Source organism: Saccopteryx bilineata, chromosome 3 (genome assembly GCF_036850765.1).
Source record: "Saccopteryx bilineata isolate mSacBil1 chromosome 3, mSacBil1_pri_phased_curated, whole genome shotgun sequence".
Taxonomy (NCBI): Eukaryota; Metazoa; Chordata; class Mammalia; order Chiroptera; family Emballonuridae; genus Saccopteryx; species Saccopteryx bilineata.
This window is the reverse complement of record NC_089492.1, coordinates 242,664,389-242,684,806: the sequence shown is the minus strand read 5'-3', so window position 1 is coordinate 242,684,806 and position 20,418 is coordinate 242,664,389. Positions and strand designations below refer to the sequence as shown.

General features: G+C 41.9%; 1 protein-coding gene across 9 annotated transcripts in view; it reads left to right on the top strand.

Moving 5' to 3' along the window:
• FGGY (FGGY carbohydrate kinase domain containing) overlaps window positions 1-20,418 on the top strand; it is a 456,511-nt gene that overhangs the window by 213,991 nt on the left and 222,102 nt on the right. For all 9 annotated transcript variants that reach the window (XM_066269069.1, XM_066269063.1, XM_066269065.1 and 6 more), the window contains one exon: window positions 17,635-17,763. In XM_066269069.1, coding sequence (XP_066125166.1) covers window positions 17,635-17,763 — 129 coding nt within the window. The remainder of the gene's footprint in view (window positions 1-17,634; window positions 17,764-20,418) is intronic.

The following is a 20,418-nucleotide window of genomic DNA, read 5'->3' as shown; positions in this document are numbered from 1 at the left end:
ATTTTAAAAAAACCAAAACCTGCCTTTGCCTGACCTGTGGTGGCGCAGTGGATAAAGCGTCAACCTGGAAATGCTGAGGTCGCCAGTTCGAAAACCTGGGCTTGCCTGGTCAAGGCACATATGTGAGTTGATGCTTCCAGCTCCTCCCCCCTTCTCTCTCTCTGTTTCTCTCTCTCTCTCTCTCTCTCTGTCTTTCCCTCTCCTCTCTAAAATGAATAAATAAATTAAAAAATTTAAAAAAAAAAGAAATTCCATTAAAAAAAAAAAAAAAAGGAGAAACAGAGCAATTACGTAACCCAAGGTCTTAGAGCTGGCCAATGCTGGGCTGGATCTGGACTCATGTGTGCCTGAAATAAACACTTGGGCTCCTTCCACCCTGTCTCCAAGGAGGTGGAAGAGCATTTATCTAGGGAAGGAGATTCAGGTGGTTTCACGTTTGAATATTTGGCTAAAACGAAAGTGTTTATCCTTTTACCTTGTTTTTCTAGGTCCTTGAGGATGTGAGTTACTGGTCTGGAGGGTATTAAAGTCCTATTTATGGCTTCCTCTGTTAAAGTGAGTGATAACAGAGGTAGCATTCCTAAATCCCTCAAATAAGTGGTGATGGCATGGGGGCAAAGGATACAATCAAAGATGTTCTCTGCAGTATTATTTATAATACGAATCATGAGAAATGACACTGTTGTTTTTCCTGAGCCCCTGAAAACAATGAGAATTAATAAATGTTCCCATGCTTTGCATAAGTAAGCCAGGAAATGGTTTAGTGCAAAGATTCATCCTTCTCCATATGACTTTGATAAGACTCACGGGTTCCTCCCTTGTATACTTATGACAAGGCCAGATGCAGACCCTCCAAATTCCCATTCTTTGCCTGTGAATGATCAGCTGAACTACTTGTCCCCACTGATCAATTAGAAACAAAATGCTTGTTAACCAGACTTTGGTTCAGATTCTGTTCAGAATCCAGGCCCCTGAATTTTGGCCCTTCCCCTCAGCTTGAGTAGCTTATAGCCCTCCTTAAGGATCCTGTATTACTTGGGGTTCTCCATAAAAACAGACCAATAGGGTATGGTATACATCAGTGGTCCCCAACCTTTTTTGGGCCACGGACCGGTTTAATGTCAGAAAATATTTTCACGGACCGGCCTTTAGGGTGGGACAGATAAATGCACAAAATAAAAATATGCGACCGGTGTAAAAACTGTGGCATTTTTAAATATAATTGTCAAACTTACAAGAGCATCAAGAGTGAGTCTTAGACGAATGTAACAGAGGGAATTCTGGTCATTTTTTAAAAATAAAACATTGTTCAGACTTAAATATAAATAAAATGGAAATAATGTAAGTTATTTATTCTTTCTCTGCGGACCGGTACCGGTCCACGGCCTGGGAGTTGGGGACCACTGGTATACATTATTATGAATCAGCTCATGTGATTATGGAAGCTGGCAAATCCCAAGATCTGCAGGGTGAGACCTGCAGGAGAGCTGATGGTATAGTTCTAGTCCTCAGGTTGACAGGCTTGAGTCCCAGGAAGAGCTGTTGTCTCCATTCAAGTTTAAAGGCAGGAAGAAGTCCAATACCAGTTCAAAGGTCATCAGGAGGGATTCTTTTTCACAGAGATGGAGGGCTGGAAGAGGTGTCAGCCTTTTTGTTCTATTCAGGCCTTCACCTGATTGGATGAGGCCCACCCACATTAGGGAGAGCAATCTGCTTTACTCAGTCTACTGATTTTAGTATTACTCTTATCCCAAAACACCCTTATGAAGATACCCAAGATATTGCTTGACCAACTATCTGGACACCTTGTGGCCCAGTCAAGGTGACACAAAATTAACCATTACATGTTCTTCCTTCAAAAAGGACCAGCCTCCTCAAGTTAAAACATTCTCTTATCTGCAATCTAATCACACTCTTTCATCCCATTTCCCCACACTCTTTTTTCTAGCCTTATTTACTCTCTATCAAAAAAAAGAAAGAAAGAAAGAAAATGCAAAGTCCTTTTTAACTCTTTAGATACTTACAGATCTTACAATAATCCTTTCTAAGTCTCTCTTTGCTAACTCTGGATTTTTTGTTAGTTTGGGAGAGACAAACTGAGTATCTAATACAGAGGTCGGGAACCTATGGCTTCTGAGCCAGATGTGGCTCTTTTGATGGCTGCATCTGGCTCACAGACAAATCTTTAATAAAAAAAAAATAACGTTAAAAATATAAAACATTCTCATGTATTACAATCCATTCATTTCCTACCATTCATGTTCATGGTTGCGGGTGGCAGGAGCCAATCACAGCTGCCCTCCGGGACAACACCAAATTTTTATTGTATAATGCGTAACGTACACGGGTCGTTGTATGGCTCTTACAGAATTACATTTTAAAATATGTGGCCTTCATGGCTCTCTCAGCCAAAAAAGGTTCTCGACCCCTGGTCTAATACTAAGGGGTTGGTTAAATAGTATGGCACATCTCAATTTTCAAAAAGAATGTATACTATACTCATTGATGATTAAAGATGTCTACGACATACCATTGAATTAGAAAGGTAGACTCTAAAATTACACAATTAGGTTATCCCTTTTACATAAAATTAAATACATGTGTATCTTGATGTTGTAGAAGGATATGCTCTAAATATATAGTTTCCAATACAGGGGTAGGCAAAAGTAGGTTTACAGTTGTGAGTATGCAAAGCGCAGTTTATTCCTGTATTATTATTTATTAATTATTGTAGTATGCATTTTTAAAAATTTTTAAAAATATTTTATTTATTGATTTTAGAGAGGAGAGAGAGAGAAAGGCGGGGTGGGGGTGGAGTGGTAGGGAGAAGCAGGAAGCACCAATTCACAGGTGCATCTTCTATGTGCCTTGACCAGGCAAGCCCAGGGCTTCAAACCAGTGACCTCACCATTCCAGGTTGACGCTTTAGCCACTGCGCCACCACAGGTCAGGTGTAGTATGCATTTTTATTATAACTGTAAACCTGCTTTTGCCCACCCCTGGATTTCACTGAGTTATCTCTGGGAAGAGAAAAAATAAAGGAAAAATTATTTTCTCCTATCTTTCTGTATTGTTTGAATTATCTGTAATAAGTTCTATTGCTTTCTAGCCTGAAGAAAAACCACAATGCATACTAGTTTCATAGTCTTGATTTTTGTTTTTTGAAGTAAATTCTAATCATAGAATCTAGGGCCTGGTAGACTAGCCTCGTGGTTGTCTGTCCTTGATCACCTTCCAGAGGCTGTACAATCTCAAAAATCTGTCCTGGAAACGGCTCCAAAAGGAGTCCTGCATAATTAATTCAGTTGTTTCTCCTCCCCTCTAAAGGCACTAAAACCTGTTGGATATTGGCTGCCTCTCTCTGCCTTTAATGCTCCCTCTGGGAAATGTCCTTGTGGCTGTTGTGGAAGGATGAGGTGGCCGGTGACACTCTGGAGTTTGGGCCAGCCTTCCTTTTTTGTTTTGCCTAGGGTCTGTTCAGTCTCCCAGATCTTCTGTCCAAAAAAAAATGGGACTTTAAAAATGGAGAAATCAGATTTTGTTTCACTTATAAAGCTTGAAGCTTCCATCTTCTTATCCCTGGAGCATTTTCCCCTAAGTCTGTAAAAGTCTCCTGTCCCCCCTACACACTGGATGACTTAGATGGAAATTTAAATGACATTGAGTTAGAGCATCATTTTTGGAATCTTTCCTTGCTAAATTCCCATGGCAACATGGCTAAGGGCTTCAGGGGTTTTAGTCCAACATCTTGGCTATATGCCAAGCTGGCAAATTCCACTCCCATCTTGGGTACTGCAGTGCCAGTGTCCTCCTTCACCCAGGATGCGGTCATGTTCTGTGTGGTTAGATAGTGGACACTTTCTGCTTCTTAGTTTTTCAGCTCTATACTTCCACCCCCCCCTTCTGTAATCTCCAGATTGACAGATGCATTATGGATTAAGTTCTAGATTTAAACCTCTTCCTCAGCCTCCTCCACCCCCCGTATCTGGATGGCCCCTCAGATGTCTGGACTAGGACACCCATCCCTTTGGGCATTTCTTTCTCTACTTGAACCAGATCATATTTATATATTAAGGTTTTGTGAAAGCTGGCATTTGGAAACAAAAGCTCTGGTCCTTGGGAAAAAGTTTTAAAAACATAGCCACATTCCATTTCTTTATATATTTGAGATTTTTCTGGGCTTTGGTGATAAAAGAATCTAACATCTTAGGATAAACAACAATAGTAAACTTGCTTTTCATGCTCTGTATTTTTTTAATCAACTATTAGGACACAGCAGCTATTAAAACCACAAGGAAGTTCTTCATAGCAGCCTCTCGTTGCCCAGTTGAGTTCTCTAGGCAGCCCCCTTTCCTTTATGTATGGATATATTAAGTTAGTATCTACAAATTACTTCCCTTTCAGGGATCTCAAACACAAAGACCCTGGTGTTTTGAATATTATCTCTGTGCTGTTGAGTTTTGCCTACTAAACCTGACTGAAGGGACACATTGTTGTCTGCTTTCCATATTCGGTCTGATAAATGGTTGTCAAGACAACGGCATAGAAGGTGGAGGGTCATTGATAACCATATGAATTCTTTAAACAAACATGACCAGAGGAAATTCCAGTGTGTGCTTGAAAGTAGTAAAAGAAGAGGCAAGATTTCAGACAGGTCTTTCCTTTACAAACTTGATGTTCCCTTTAAAAATTAATTACAGTTGGAGCTGTTCATACTTTTATTAAAAATCCTGAAAAAAGACGCTGCCTTGTTGAATAGAATGGCTGTCATGTCATCCCAGCATAAGCTCTACTTTTATAGCACCTGCCTATATGCTCTTCACAAAGGCGCAGAGGAGGAAAGCACTGTGGTTCTCCATTCTCTGTTAGTAACAGATATAGAGTAATCACCCAGCAAATATTGTAGGCGTGAATGATCTCAGGTTTATGAATTTATGACCTATACAGTATCTGCAAAGAAACAGAATTCAGAGATTTTTATTATCTTTTCCCAAGATCTTTAAAAGTTTGAGGATGGGGTGTGCACAGAATTAAAACCCAATTCATCCTGATGCCTAAGACCAACTCCTCGTTAGGTAGTACAGAACCTCATTGCAATAAGAGAAAGAAAAGAGAGAGAGGAGAGAACATTTCTACAATAAAGTATATGCTTTTCAAAACAAGAATGGAACACGTTTACCGAAGGTAAAATAGTTGGGGAAAAAAGAAAAAATAGTATGTAATTTTGTATTCATTGAGAACAAGCAATTAATTCTGATCTCTAGGGGTGAATTTATGTCTAGCTTATTTGCACATAAAAGTACAAGATTGGCTTCATTTATATGAAAGTAAGACATCTGGTTGGGAAGTGAAAAATTTGGTCAATTACCTGAATCATGTTTGCTCTACATCAGGGGTAGTCAACCTTTTTATATCTACCACCCACTTTTGTATCTCTGTTAGTAGTAAAATTTTCTAACCGCCCACCGGTTCCACAGTAATGGTGATTTATAAAGTAGGGAAGTAACTTTACTTTATAAAATTTATAAAGCAGAGTTACAGCAAGTTAAAGCATATCATAATTACTTACCAAGTACTTTCTGTCGGATTTCGCTAAGTTTGGCAGAATAAATCTTTATAAAACAACTTACTATAGTTAAATCTATCTTTTTATTTATATCAATACTTTGGTTGCTTCCGCTCCCACCCACCATGAAAGCTGGAATGCCCACTAGTGGGTGGTAGGGACCAGGTGGACTACCACTGGTCTAATGATTGAAAAGCCCCAGATGTCAGATCACCAGATGTTTGGCGTTGTGTGGTTAACACCAGACCCACTGACTGACATTTTCGCGTGAGAGCTTGCTTTTTGATTCGCCCATTGTTAAGAGACTGTTATCATTTTCTAAACCAGCAGTTTTCAAACAGCAGTCTAGACTAGAGACTGACACTGGCCCCTGGCAGAGTGTTCACTGGTGTGTGATAAAATGAGAGAATAAGGTCATAAAAGGAAATGTATTTAATTTAAATGGAAGTCCTTTATTTTGAGATGATCTCCTTCCTATCTTTTTAGTGATAATAAAACACTCTGCCAATCGATCTTGATTCTAGGGTTTGTTTTTTAATGAATCTGTGGGACTAAATCAAACATTGAGAAGCCCACGTCAGTGCCCAGTTTTAACTTTTTTTTATTGATTGATTTTAGAGAAAAAGAAAAAGGGGAAGAGAGAGAGAGAGAGACATCAATTTGTCATTCCGGGTATTTATGCATTCACTTGTTGATTCTTGTATGTGTCCTGACAGGGGACCAAACCTTCAACCTTGGCCTATCAGGGAATGCTCAGACCAATTTAACTACCCACAGAGCTCCCAGTTTTCTTTACATGTTTTTTTTTTTTTTTACTTGATTGTGAAAAACAAAACAGCACTATGAAGACCATTGATTTAAACTTGCTTAACATCTTCAACTCAATGACAGCTAAGATGTTTTCATATATTTCCTAAATGGGCCTACCCAAGCAGTAGGGGAACTCTCCCTGGCAGGACTCTCTGTGTGGGTCTTGAAAGCATTGGTCATCTTAACCATCAAGGCTGTTGCTTTCAAAATAATAACTTTTCCTTTTGAGACAAGCATTTGGTCCTTAAAATAACTCCAACGAAGACACTGTCTGCACTTTTAAAACATTTCACTCTGGAGAGGTGCCATAGAGATATGACCACAGGGAGACACTTTTTGTGCTAGAAAAGAATTCCGTCACTCTGAACATTTTAATGACTTTCACAGTTTCTGCCGTTTGCTGTCATGACCCCAAAAGCATATATGTCTACATGTCGTAACCTCAAGGCTCTCTCCTCAAGTTTTATAAACTCAGCCAGAGTGAACTGAGTAACCACTCTGTGCCAGGCATTATCCAACACATCAGGAACACTGAGTCATCATAACCATAATAATATATTTACCATGTGTATGCCACATGACCAACAGCATCCTAAAGTGCTTTATATGTGTTATCTTGTTTGATTCTTGTAACCACGTTGGGAGAAAAACAGCATCCTTATTGCCTTTTTACAGGTCAGGAAACTGTAGCAGGGAAATTAAATCACTTGACCAAGCAAACAAACCCTGTGATTGGTAAAGCCAGGATCTCCATCCAAGCCTGCCCATCTCCTAACCTGAACTTCTGGGTGCTCAGCTAAACCTCCTGCCTCCTACATCTACCAAAAGAGCTCTGCCCTCAAGGTGGTCATAATCTAAAGTAGAAGAGGAGGCACCAGGCAAAAAGCCACTATGTAGAACAGAATGATATAATTCCAAGGAACACGCTGTGGGATTGTGGAGGAAAGAGGGATTAATTATGATCTCCCCAGGAAAGGCTCCTTGGAGGTGGCCTTAGGCTGGGTGAAAACAAAACAGAGCATCAGCAATTATCTAGAAAATTAGGTCACGGTGAGTGTCAACGTGGATGATTTCAAGCTAAAAAGACTTTGCTCTGAATAGTTCAGAATCCTGGAATCCACTGGGTTTTTGCCAACTCTCCTGTTCTCCCTGTGACTTAGAGCCCTGGTTTGGGTCAGTTTCCTGCTCTAGTTGAGGGTGGGTAGAGCAAGGCAGGGTCACAGCAGGGGGTGTGGAAAAGTGGAGGAATGCAGCCTCTGGTCAGGACCATTGGGGCCCAATCCCAGATTCTACTGCTCCAGCTGAGTGACCCCAGGGAAGGCACCTCATTCTCTGGGTTCAGTTTTCTGTACCGTAAAAGGAACACACTGAAGATGATGGTCTCTGTTTTAGAACCTGCCTAGGAAAGGAAAAGAAGGAGCTAGAAAATTCGGCATGCTGGGATTTTATGTCATTGTACATGGCCCTCCATGAGAGCCTCCTACGAATGAAGCTGTCTTCCTTCTCTACCCACGACATTCAGCATGCACTTGAGATCATTTCCCTGGCTCTAACATCTACCTTTTCTACTCTATGTGGTATAGTAGGAAGATCTCAGACTTTTGAATCAGACTTTTCACCTATAAGAGAATTCTGGATTGAAACCTTGTCCATGCCCCTCATCAGATAGGTGCCTTTGAACAAATTCTGTAATCTCTATGCTTTTTATTTCTGCAACTGTAACATAGTGATTCTAATACTAGCCTCATAGGCTTGTTTCTAGCATTGAAGGTGATAGCAACTGAAAAATGCCAAGAACAGTGATGGACACCTTGTGGGTTTTAATAAGTGGGCACTGTTACTATTATGATATTTATCTTCCTAAAACACAGGTTGTGTACACCAATTCTAGGCTCACCAATCTACAATAGTTAGCTGGTTGTTTGTTAGAACAAGTCCAAACCCCTTGGTCTGGTGTCTGTCCTGCCTTACTCAGACGTGGTGCTTTTCACCTATAAGTTAACCACCATCTACTTCTTGAATCAGACTTGACCAGATAAGGAGAATTTGAGAGCCTTTATTTTACTGGATAATGATGTCTACAATATCTTACCTTCATAGCAGTGGGGTACCTAGTGAGAGACTTGGGCCTGCTGGTCAACCATTGTCTAGGCACAGGACTTGATACATTGCATTGTCTTCAAGTTAGAGAAATGAAAGTCTATTAGTGGTGGGATTATATCAGGAAACACGATCCTTGTCTCAGTAGCATTCAAGAGTTACACTTAATCCAGTGTCTTTACTTTCCCAACTGATATTTAGCACCATGTGTGTGTGTAATCTTTCTGTCTAAGTTGATTGAACTGTGTCTTATGGTCTTCTCTTTTTAAAATAAATGTATGAATTCAGTTGAATGAACATTACTGAGAATTTATGTTCTAGACACGTCTGGGTGCTGGGAGAAATGAATACAGAGATAAATAAAATCTTCTTTGAGCTATTTTCATCTAGTCGGAAAGTGAGAAAGAAACAGGGAAGAAAGAAAACAGCGTTAAGGTCGTTCAAAATTTGACTAAAAATACATGCAGTGTTTATTTATGAAACACCTACTGTAGGTTAGAATGCAAGGCCAGGATATAAAATATATATAAGACAGTCCAAATCACAAAAGAGCTTACCAAATATAATGGTTACAAGATATAATTCAGAAGAAGCATTGCATGGGAATAGTGTCTGCTAAAAGTAAGCCCTGTGAGGGAAGCGTCCTTAGCTATCTTGTTCTTTAGTGCATTTTCAGCATTACAGTAATGGCTGGCACACAGTACGTTCTCAGTAAACATTTTTAAATAAACGATGAAGATATCATCAACAAGTTTTACACTTAATCAATAATTCAAAACAATTAAATTCCTACTTAAAATGAGAGTATTTTTAGGAGGCATATGAAGGGAAATGAACAACTTAATGTTTCAGGACATGTCTTTGAACAGGCAGCAGAACATGTCAGGTTTGAGGTTCTCATTAATTTCTCTGATTGAGTGACGAGGTCCGGTCATGTGTAACTCCCATCCAGGAGCAAGAACTACTGGAATGTTTTTCAATCAGTCATGTATTCTAGGTCTAAAACTCTCTCAGGGATAACCTGCCCTAATGACCTGAGATCTGTAGAGGGAATTTAGGTAGTGGGTATGAGTCAAGCCCCTACCTCTGTCAGTTCTCTTAAAAGTAAATATCAAGCCTGTCTGCTGGCAGCCATAGGCACATCACAGTGTTTCTTTTAGTGAGGGTTCATGCTTCATGTAACTTTGGAGCTCCGTCATAGTCGGGCCAGTTCTTAATCATCTTTGACATCACCCAGCACAAAGTATGCCTCCTTGAAACAACAAACTCATGTAAACCACTGCGTGCTTTTTAAAATAAATCCAACCTATGCTTAAGAGTTGCCCATTCTTGTTTTTGTTCTTTTTCCTCTAAACCAAATTGAAAGTGGACTCAGCCTGAAGGGACTCAGAGACCCTCTCTGCTGGCAGAGGGCAGAGAGTCACCTAGCACCATCCCGGCCAATGTGACTGGCCTCTTGGCCTTGGCAAACATAAGCGGGGGCCGGTGCTCCAGTGCCAAGCCCGGAGGAACCAGGGTCGCATGCCACCCACGCCCGAACCTCTCTCTGACATTTCCGTGGGCTCTGAGCCAGCTCTCTCCCCCTGGGTTTCGTCTCATGTTTGTAAGAATACAAAGGAACACTGAACCTTCCAGTTAATACAACACCCCGCCCCCACCTCCCCCTTCCTGGAGAGGGTAACAGTTCTGTTGACCATTATAATGCATTTTCTGTCTCCCAGCAATCCACACAGTCATTAATTTCTGCTGCTGACATCAGGAAAGAGGATTATGTGTGTGTCTGAAACTGTTCCCAAAGTGCTCATTAGTCATAGATAATTGAAAAACTGGTAGGGGAAGATTTGGTGTAATAGTAGCCCCTGCCTGTGAAGGGGGACTGCAACCACCAGATAATTGCAGGCTCCAGTGTTTGACCGCTCACACGGAATCTGCCTTTCTGAGTGGGAATTCAGTGGCCATGAGCCCAAGAGCCCTCAGAGCAATTGCTTTTCTATACCTTAAGGTGAGACTGTATTCACAGGGACAGAAGCCAGCCAGATCAAGGAAATAATCTCCTGCCTTCACACCAAGGAGCAATGCTTAGAAAAGGTGCACAGTTTCATTTTGCTTTTAACTTAAATTAGTTTGTTTTGATCACAAAAGAAACACAAGGTCGGCCCTGGCTGGCTGGCTCAGGAGTAGAGCATCGGCCTGGCATGCAGGGGACCTGGGTTCGATTCCCGGCCAGGGTACATAGGAGAAGCGCCCATTTGCTTCTCCACCCTCCCCCCCCCTCCTTCCTCTCTGTCTCTCTCTTCCCCTCCTGCAGCCAAGGCTCCATTGGAGCAAAGATGGCCCGGGCGCTGGGGATGGCTCCTTGGCCTCTGCCCCAGGCGCTAGAGCGACGCCCCGGAGGGGCAGAGCTTCGCCCCTGGTGGGCGTGCTGGGTGGATCCCGGTCGGGGGCATGCGGGAGTCTGTTTGTCTCTCCCCGTTTCCAGCTTCAGAAAAATACAAAAAAAAAAGAAACACAAGGTCATGGTATAGATATACTATAAAAGAAGCACAAATGATAGAAAAGAACGCACTAATCAGAAATATTCTACATGTTTTTCTAGATTATTCTGGAAGTATATGTATTTACATCCTTTTACAAAATTCACAAATGAGACCTCATACTTTGTAGACTGTTCTGCATCTTGCCATTTGCACTTAATTTGTCCTGGACTTCCTTCCAAATCCATACCTTAATTCTTCCTTTTTCATTTTAATGTTTACATAGCATTCTGCCAAATATACATACCTAATTTATTTACCCTGACCATATTTAAGTGGGGAAACATCATTTATTTATTTATTTATTTATTTATTTATTTATTTATTTGAGAGAGAGAGAGAGAGAAGAGAGAGAGAAGAAAGGAGGGAGACAGAGAAGCATCAACACATTGTTCCATGTAGTTGTGCACCCATTGATTGCTTTCCATACATGCCCTGACTGAGGCTTGAATCAGTAACCTCAGGGTTCAGCCAACACCCTCAGGTTCGAGCCAGTACCCTCAGGATTCAGCTGGTGGTGAATCGGGGCTGGAACCGGTGACCTCGGGGCTCCAGGAAGATGCTGATCCACTGCACCACTGGCCAGGGAAGGGGGAAACACCTTTTTAAAAAATTGCACAAGAAATGTATGTTCAAAGTAAAACAACTAGAAATCATGGATTAGTTAAAAGCAAATAAATAGAAAATAAATAAGTCATGCATAAATTTTCCATCCGGAGAAAGCCTTGTTCTGTACTATTTTCTCCTAGGAATATATTTTTTAGATAGTTCCTCTTCTTTATTGTTCTTAAAATGAACTCATACTCAATGTAATGTTTTTCAGTTGGTCTGATTGTTTTCAAAATAAAAACTATTTCCCGTTCTAGTTTTTCTCCACATGGCAGGTTTGTCTCCTTAAAAAACAAACTGAGTACTCCACGCTGTCAGCTGGCAGGGCCCCACTGCCTTAGCTGGAGTCCTTGCTCTGCCCGAGGCTCCTGCTGCCTCTCTTGTTCAGCCGGCCGAACGGCTCCACTCCTCCCTGGTGCCCTTTTTGCCAACATACTGAGTGCCTCAAACACTCTGTGTCCCCTGGGGCTCTCTACAGTAAACCTGATTTTTGCTCTAATGGCATCCATTTCCCCTGGGCATTATAGCTCTGAAACCAGCAATCTGCCACCTGGCTTTCCAGACCAGGCTCAAATGTCACCTTCATCTTGATTTCCTGTCCTCCCAGGCCAAGCTCACCATCCCCCTCGATGCTGTGAACACCACATCTATCCCACCTTTAAAGCATTTTGTGCGTGGTCGGTTTGCACAGAACACCGTGGGGGTCTCTTGAGGCCAGGTGCCTCTTGCATTTATACCCCACACCTAAATCTTGGCACAGGGTAGATGAAAATATATGGGGGGCATTATTATTATCATTGTTATTGAAGTGCTTGTTAAACTGCATGTATGAATGGTTGAATGGAGACCAGAAGAGACGGCAGATGCAGAGGCTGAGAAGCCCTGATTAACTCTGGGAAAGCCAACGGTGTGAATAATTTAATTTTATGGTGGGAGGAGGATTATTATTTCGGGAAAAGTTGTCAAGATACACTAAAGCTTGTCAAGATACACAGCACGTCTGGTCCCCTCACAGCACCTCTGGCAGATGAAATCAAAGTGTCATCCGATGGGTGGTTTCTCCCAGAGGCCCACCTATTTCTATCATTCTGTGTTATGCCAACCTGTTTCCTTCTGGTCTCTAGATAAACAAAGCTTCTTCCTGCTTGGGGTCCAGATAGACTGTTCCTGAAGGCTGTGGCTCCAATTCAAAGGAGGGATGTTGATCCTTGTGCATATTTATTTTCATTCCTAGACCACTGGACTGAGGAGAAGGCCTGACTCACTGCCCTAAGTTGGGTCCTCTGGAGGCAGAGGCTGTGAGAGATTTGGGGGTAGAAGGAGTTTATAAGGGGCTAGCACCTGTGAAAGAAAGGAAGATAAGCAGGAGTGGGCAGCTGGAGGAGTGGAACCGTGATGCACTCCCACAATCCCTTGGCCAGCCTGGCAGAGTGCTCTGTAGTGAGTGGTGTCCCTCAGAGTCCTGCTGTTCCCACTTTGCTAAGTCAGCAGGTATGGCATCCCCTAGTCCAGGTGGCCAGAAGGAGCTGGCAGCTGGAGGCTGTCAGCTAACCTCACTCGCACCAAGGATGTCCATCCTTAATGGGGGTGCAGGAGGTGACCTCTTTCCATCTCCCACACTCCCCCATGTCCAGACAACCACTGTGAGCTGTCATTTATTGCTCCACAGAATCTCTCATATCTGCCTCTATTTCTTAATGAAGGCCCTCATGTTTTCTCTTTGGTGACTGAAGTAGCTTCACAATTGTCTTTTCTTACCTTATTCTGTCTTCTGCTACCATGCTGCCAGAGAGATCTTTAAAAATACACAAGTCCAATCACCTCACTCTCTGGCTTATTGCTCCTTCAGAGACTCACAGTGGTCTTCCTGGTTGAGTGCTAACACCTTAGTCTGGATTACAATGCGTGCGCTATCCTCACTTCCCTCTCCAACCTCCTCTGTCTCCTCTGCCCCCTGCCAGTTCCCACCCCAGCCGATGTTTCGGTGTACTACTCAGCCCTTCCGGCAGTCTCCCGTCTTTCTTGGCCTTTGCTCGAGACGCTACCTGTGCTGAGACACGTACCCTGGGTCCTCCAGCATGTCACTGGAACCCCGTCACTTGACAGTGGGCCCAGGGTGCTCTCTACTCCGCACCAGCCCAGGCTTCTTTCTAAATTACAGTCCAGAAGACAGAGAAGTGTCCCACCCTGCTAATCCTCCTCCTGTCTGGGAACATTTTTTGTGTTTAATGAAAATTACACCGTTTATGTTTGTGAAGATTGGGAATGAAGATGAAACAGAGTTCCCACTTAGACCTTCCTATGAAAATTAACCCTTTAAAAAATATCTGAGTGTACAGACAGACCCGGGAGATGCTGCAGGTTCAGTCCCAGCCCACCGCAATAGAGCAAGGGTCACGACAGGGTGAGCTGTAGCCTTTCTGCTGGTGTAGGGTCTTGCCTCCAATTTGTAACACCCATGAACCACAGTAAAGTAAAGCACAATGAAGTGAGGTAAGCCTGTAGTGGGCATGATTTCCAAACGGTGCTGCTTTTCAAACACATAATGTTCCAAAAATACTTCTCTTGATACCTTCATTTACTTACAAAACATTTTTTTAATAGGTGCATCAAAGTGTAATATAATGACTAAGACAGTACACAGGTTTGGTATTAGAGCGGAATTCATGGCCTGAGTGACTTAGAAATCCACTTTCCCTTAATAAACGTGACTTTCCCCATCTATCCGAGCAATGGGACAGTAATAGTTCTCTTCACATAGGGTTACTGTGACAATGAAGTGAGAACTTTAGCATAGTGCCCAGCATAGAAGCACTCAGTAAATGGGAATGCTGTTTTCTGTGTGCTGTATACAAGACATAGTGACATAATTAAGATAGTGACCAGAGGCAAGCTGTCCACAGCTCAGGGCACTGCACTCTTCCAGGTTTCTGCTGGCCTGGGCATTCGAAGCTGACGAGAGTTTCTCCTTGCTTCCTATCCCAACATTTGAGCATCTCAGTCTTAGAAATCCAATACAGAGTAACATTTGTAACTTAAAATTTTCTAGTAGCCACATTCAAGTAAAAGGAAATAGGTGAAATAAATTTTAATCTATATTATATAACCTAATAAATTGAAAATATTTAGACATGTAATTGATAAAAAATTATTAATGAGATATTTTACATCTACTTTTTGTGTTATCTTTGACATCCAGTTTGTATTTTTTACTGATTACATCAAGTTCACACACTAAATTTCTATTCTAAATACTTGATTTAGATTTCTTTTTTTTCTTTTTACTTGGAAGTAAAGCAGATAGACATACTCCCACATGTGCCCCGACTAGAATATACCCAGCAAGCCTCCAACAGGGCAATGCTCTGCCCTGTCGGGGCCACTGCTCTGTTGCTTAGCAACCAAGCTATTTCAGCACCTGAGGCTAGACCATAGAGCTATCCTCAGCGCGGGGCCAACTTGATTGAACCATTCGAGCCATGGCTGCAGGAGGGGAAGAGAGAGAGAGAGAGAAGGGGGAGGGGTGTAGAAGCAGATGGTGGGTCCTCCTGTGTGAGCTGACTGGGAATCCAGCCCAGGATTTGCACTTGCTGGACCAACCATCTACCACTGAGTCAACTGGCCAGGGCCTTGATTTAGATTTCTTAAATTAACATTGAAAAGTAGATGTGGGAATAAAGAGGGACAAATATATATCCCTCATAGATGGGATAGAAAACTGAGACTCATGGACATAGATAACAGTGAAATGGTTACCTGAGGGAGGGGCTCAGGAAGGAGAGTAAAGAGGGAAATGGTGATGGAAAATGACCTGACTTTGGGTGATGGGCACACAATGCAGTCAACAGTTCAAATGCTGTAGAAACCTGTGTACTCATTGATCAATGCCACCCCATTAAATTTAACTTCAAAATAAAAAACAAATGAATAAAAAGTAGGTTTGCACACCCAAGTTGTTCAAAATGTACTTGAAAGTTTTTAGTAACTGAATTGTGTCTCAGTCTTTTTTAAATTTAAAGTGAAATGAATTAAATTAAGTGAAAATTTTAGCTTCGTACTTCAGCCACATTTTAAACGCTCAATTCACATGCGCGTAGTGGCTACTATTATTGGAACAAAGCTTTAGAAACAACTACAGTGGTTTCAGTCTTCTTCCTCTTCCTTGTCTTAGCTAAACAGTTTTCAAATTCAATTATAGGGTAAAAATGCGTTGTGGAAGTGCTTTGTTTCCAATTAGAGGAGGTTGGTGAGCCACTCAGCCTCAGCCTCCCTCTAACCCCCACCCTCAACTCCTACCCCAGAAGTCCAGAGCGCCTCTGCCCATCCCCGGAGCTCCAGGGAACAACTAACCCTTTGAGTGGTGCGAACATTCATGTACATCCTCGTGCCTCCTGACCATACAAAGTATGATTGTACTAAAATTTTTATTTTTAAAATGTGTAAGGCAACATTAAAAAAAGGCAAATGTATATTCTTCTTGTTTCCATATATTGGTTATGAAACAAACATGATTTTAAGTTAATAAAACTTTAACTAGAACTAATTTAATTTTTTGGAGAAAAAACTCACTCCCAGGGGTTAGCAAGCATGAAAAAAAACTCACTACTCAAAGGGTTAACAAGTGGTAGGTGGCCCTGGCTGGTTGGCTTAGTGATAGAGCACTGGCCCAGCGTGTGGAAGTCCCAGGTTCAATTCCTGGCCAGGGCACATAGGAGAAGCCACCATCTGCTTCTCCACCCCTCCCCCTTCTCTCTCTTCCTCTCTCTTCTCTTCCTATAGCCACGGCTCAATTTGAGCAAGATGGCCCCAGGCATTGAAGATGGCTCCATGGACTCGCCTAAGGCACTGAAATAGTTTGGTTGCTGAGCAACAGAAAAGCGGCCCCAGATGGGCAGAGCATCACCCTGTAGGGGGCTTGCTGGATGAATCTCAGTCCAGACGCATGCACATGTGGGAGTCTGCCTCTCAGTCTCCCTGCCTCTAAGTTAAAAAAAAAAAAAAAAAAAAAAAAAGGAAAAGAACAAGTGATAGGCATCTTAGCACCAAGCAAATTTCTGACCCACACATTCAGAATCACAGTGTCTTGGAGCTCAGAGGAATCTTAGCATATATCTGAGCCTGCACTACCCCTCTCTGCAGTGCAGAAATACTTACTATAAATTCCTTGTCAGTGGGGAGAGGGAGTGCTCCCACCTGGGAGCAGATAGATCTCTTCATTCTGTTCTGACTTACATGGTTCTCTGTGTTCTCATCTCCCTAACAGGCTGGGGGCAAGGACTGCCTCTTACAGCACCACTGCGCCCACACAAAGCAAGACAATCAATAAATTCTTAACTGAAGGCCCGACTGACTCCAGGAATTCAAGGTCACGTGAAATATCAGGGTCACTGCATTGCACAACTCCAAAGAACACCATTCTAGTTGTGTCCCATGGTTGTGCAAGTAGCAGCCTTGTAAAGTTTAGGCTGGCCTTTCTTTTCCAACGGAGAAAGACTTAAATTCTTTCCTGGAGCAAAATTATTCTCTTCCTTGTCATCTGACAGGAATCAACCATATGAATACATTTTCTCAGCTTTCTTAGGAATATGTGTTCATCATGGAATGTGTATGGATGTGTGTGTGTGTGTGTGTGTGTGTGTGTGTGTGTGTGTAAACTAGTAGAGCTGCTCTCTTAGGAGGAAAATAGTTTGACCATTTTAATCTAGTCTTCAAGAGGCCACTGCGTACGTATCTTTTGGCATTTCCTATTAATGGAATGTTTCTCCAGTTGGAAAGATGACTTAGAGTTCCTGGCTTTGTCAGGCACCCCAGAGCATGATCCATAAGAACCACGAACATAGACCTGTCACCAAATGAGCAAAGGGACGAATTGTGGCTGCAGGCTTTCTCTCTTCGTGAAGTTGAGGAAGTGCAGAGGAACAGGGAGGGAGTGGAGGGGTTCTCTTAAGAAAACCTTCTGTGTGCTTTTGTGTTTTTCAGACTGACAGGTGTTTGCTTTTTTTCATGTCTACACAGGAAACCAAGTGCTGCCTCCTGGAGCTTCTCTTGGAAACGGGCTTACCCCAGAGGCGGCGAAAGACCTTGGCCTTCCTGCTGGAATTGCGGTGGCGGCCTCGCTTGTTGATGCCCATGCAGGAGGACTAGGTAATGACTCTTATTCCATATCCACTACTAACGCTGTTTTCACACGGATTATTCCCCAGAACCCAAGACACTCATTTCTTGGTTTTAAAGCAAGATCAAGGGCTGCTGACTCAAGATACAGTAATAAAAAGCCTTTTTACAGTTAAGCATTTGGATAGAATTATAGAGCTATTTATCAAATACAGAACTTATTTATACTTTTATTAATTTTTCCATACAGAATAATAGAAAAACTCAATCTGAATCAATATGTCAATGGTTTGTTGGTTTGCTGAAAATTTGAAAAAGATATGTTAACTTCCAACTAAAGTGTATGATGATGGTACTGTTTTCTCTAAAGATGTTCCAAAACTCTTACAAGTCTAATTGGCGTATTTTCATAATAGTATATATGGTTTCTATTCTATATCCACTTACCTGAACATAATCTGAATTTCGTCCCCTAAATAACCCTTAACCCTAGCATTCATGTATTATGTAGTCATTATTTCAAAGCCCTTTTGAAAATGATGTCTCCATCATGGTGCTAGGGACAGTGAATTTAAAATAAAGTCAAGGTCTCTCCCCCAGAATTTAATTGGAGGGCAGAAAATGAGAGAAGGATTACAACAAAGTGTGGTAACTCTATCCTTCATCCCTATTGCATTTAGAGGGATGGTGGTGAAGGGCGATTGTTCAGATCCTCAATATCTCTCATTCCAACTATAGACATATTTTTTTCTTAGTTTTTCTTTCTAACAGTTTTTTTTTAAATTACAGTTCAGACCTCATGAAATCATTTTAGTAAATCATGATCATTGAATTTCCAGACTAGAATGGACCAGAGTAGAAAACAGCAGAGAACATTTCATATAGCAAGTTTTGTCTTGTGAACACACGTTTCTGTTTTCTGTGTGTGTGCATGTGTATACTGGGCCATTATGAAAATGACTTTCTCACCATGGATCATAGTGAAAACCACTTTGAAAGATAGTCTAATCTATACTTCACATTACGGCCAAGAGTCATCTTTTAAATACTTACACAGAATCACGTTCTCAAAACTTTGTGTGTGCGACACCTCTGAGTCTGCACATGTATTTCTCTCCTGAGGATGACTGGTCCTCCTCTTCTTTCATGCCTAACACCTGCTCCACCTTGAAGACTCATATCAAAGGCTTTCTCCTCTGCATTGCCTTCCATGGAGCACTCAGATTTATTTAGAAGTTCTCTAAGTTGTACTTTTTTCAGCACGTTTACCTACCCCTGCAGAAGAAATGATCACATTGTGTTGTAATTACTGTTTTTATCTGCTTGTCTTTTCCACTAGATTAGGAGCTCCTTGAGGACAGGGCATTATACAATTATTCGCCTTGTATCACCTATTTGGAGCCCAGTGTCTGATGGCTAGGAGTGCTTGATAAATTTATTAAATAAATAAAGTCACATGAAGGCAAGAGTAAGGTGAAATAGCCTTAACCTATAGATTGAAAGTTAATCTGTTTCTTTACACAGCAGAACGTGAAGCCATATCTTGCTCTTCTATGCAGTCCATGGACATTCAGGGTGGGATAGCTCTCATTGATCTGTAAACGTATCTGTCTCATTCATGTTTCTGTGGTTAGGATCTAACATAGTAACTGAGAAATAGGGAGCAGCCAATAGTGCACGTGGGTGGATTGAATAGTAGATAATAGTGATTACAGGCAAGGGTGTTTCTCTCCCTTTTCAGTGTGAGCAGTATGTGCTTTTGATTGGAATGTCACGATTCTGGTTTTCAAGGACCAGAGAGGTTCCTGTTCCCTAGTCATCCAGACATTCCATCCTGTGTGAGGGCAGAGAAGCTTTCCCCATCCTGCTTTTTCACTCATCCCTAGGCCACAGCCTCAACCATTTACCCCACCAGGCACAGGCACTCAGCTTGGACCACTTTAGCCTGAAAGGAAGAGGGCTGCACCTGAAGCCTTCGGGCTCGGTTTTCTTGTCAGTTCCCCAGACCTCCCTATGAGATGAGCCAGTCTGCCTGCTACCTTCTGCCCAGGACGCGCAGTGCCTCCAGGAGGGGAAGCTGCGCCTGGAGACACTCAGAAAGTGGTGGGTGAATCGGTCTAGGAGGAACCCAGCCCATTAGTGACCTCATTCACTCATTTTCTTTTTTTTCTAAATTTTTTAAATTTTTTATTTATTTATTTATTGTGTTTACATAGATTCTAGTGTCTCCCCAAATGCATTTCCTCTCCCCCATATTCCCCTCAACATCTCCCTTACCCCCCTCCCAACAGCTCCCTCCCCCCTTCCCTTCAGGTTTAATTTCATTCCTCAGTTCACATTGATCCTTGGATTCCTCAAATGAGTGAGGTCATATGATATTTTTCTTTCTCTGACTGGCTTATTTCACTCAACATAATAGTTTCCAGGTTCATCCATGTTGTTGCAAAAGATAAGATTTCCTTATTTTTTATGGCCCCATAGTATTCCATAGTATATATGTACCAAAGCTTTTTAATCCACTCATCCACTGATGGACACTTGGGCTGTTTCCAGATCTTCACTATTGTGAACAATGCTGCCATATACATGGGGGTGCATTTCTTTTTTTGAGTCAGTGATATGGTGTTCTTGGGATATATTCCTAAAAGTGGGATGTCTGGGTCAAAAGGCATTTCCATTTTTAAT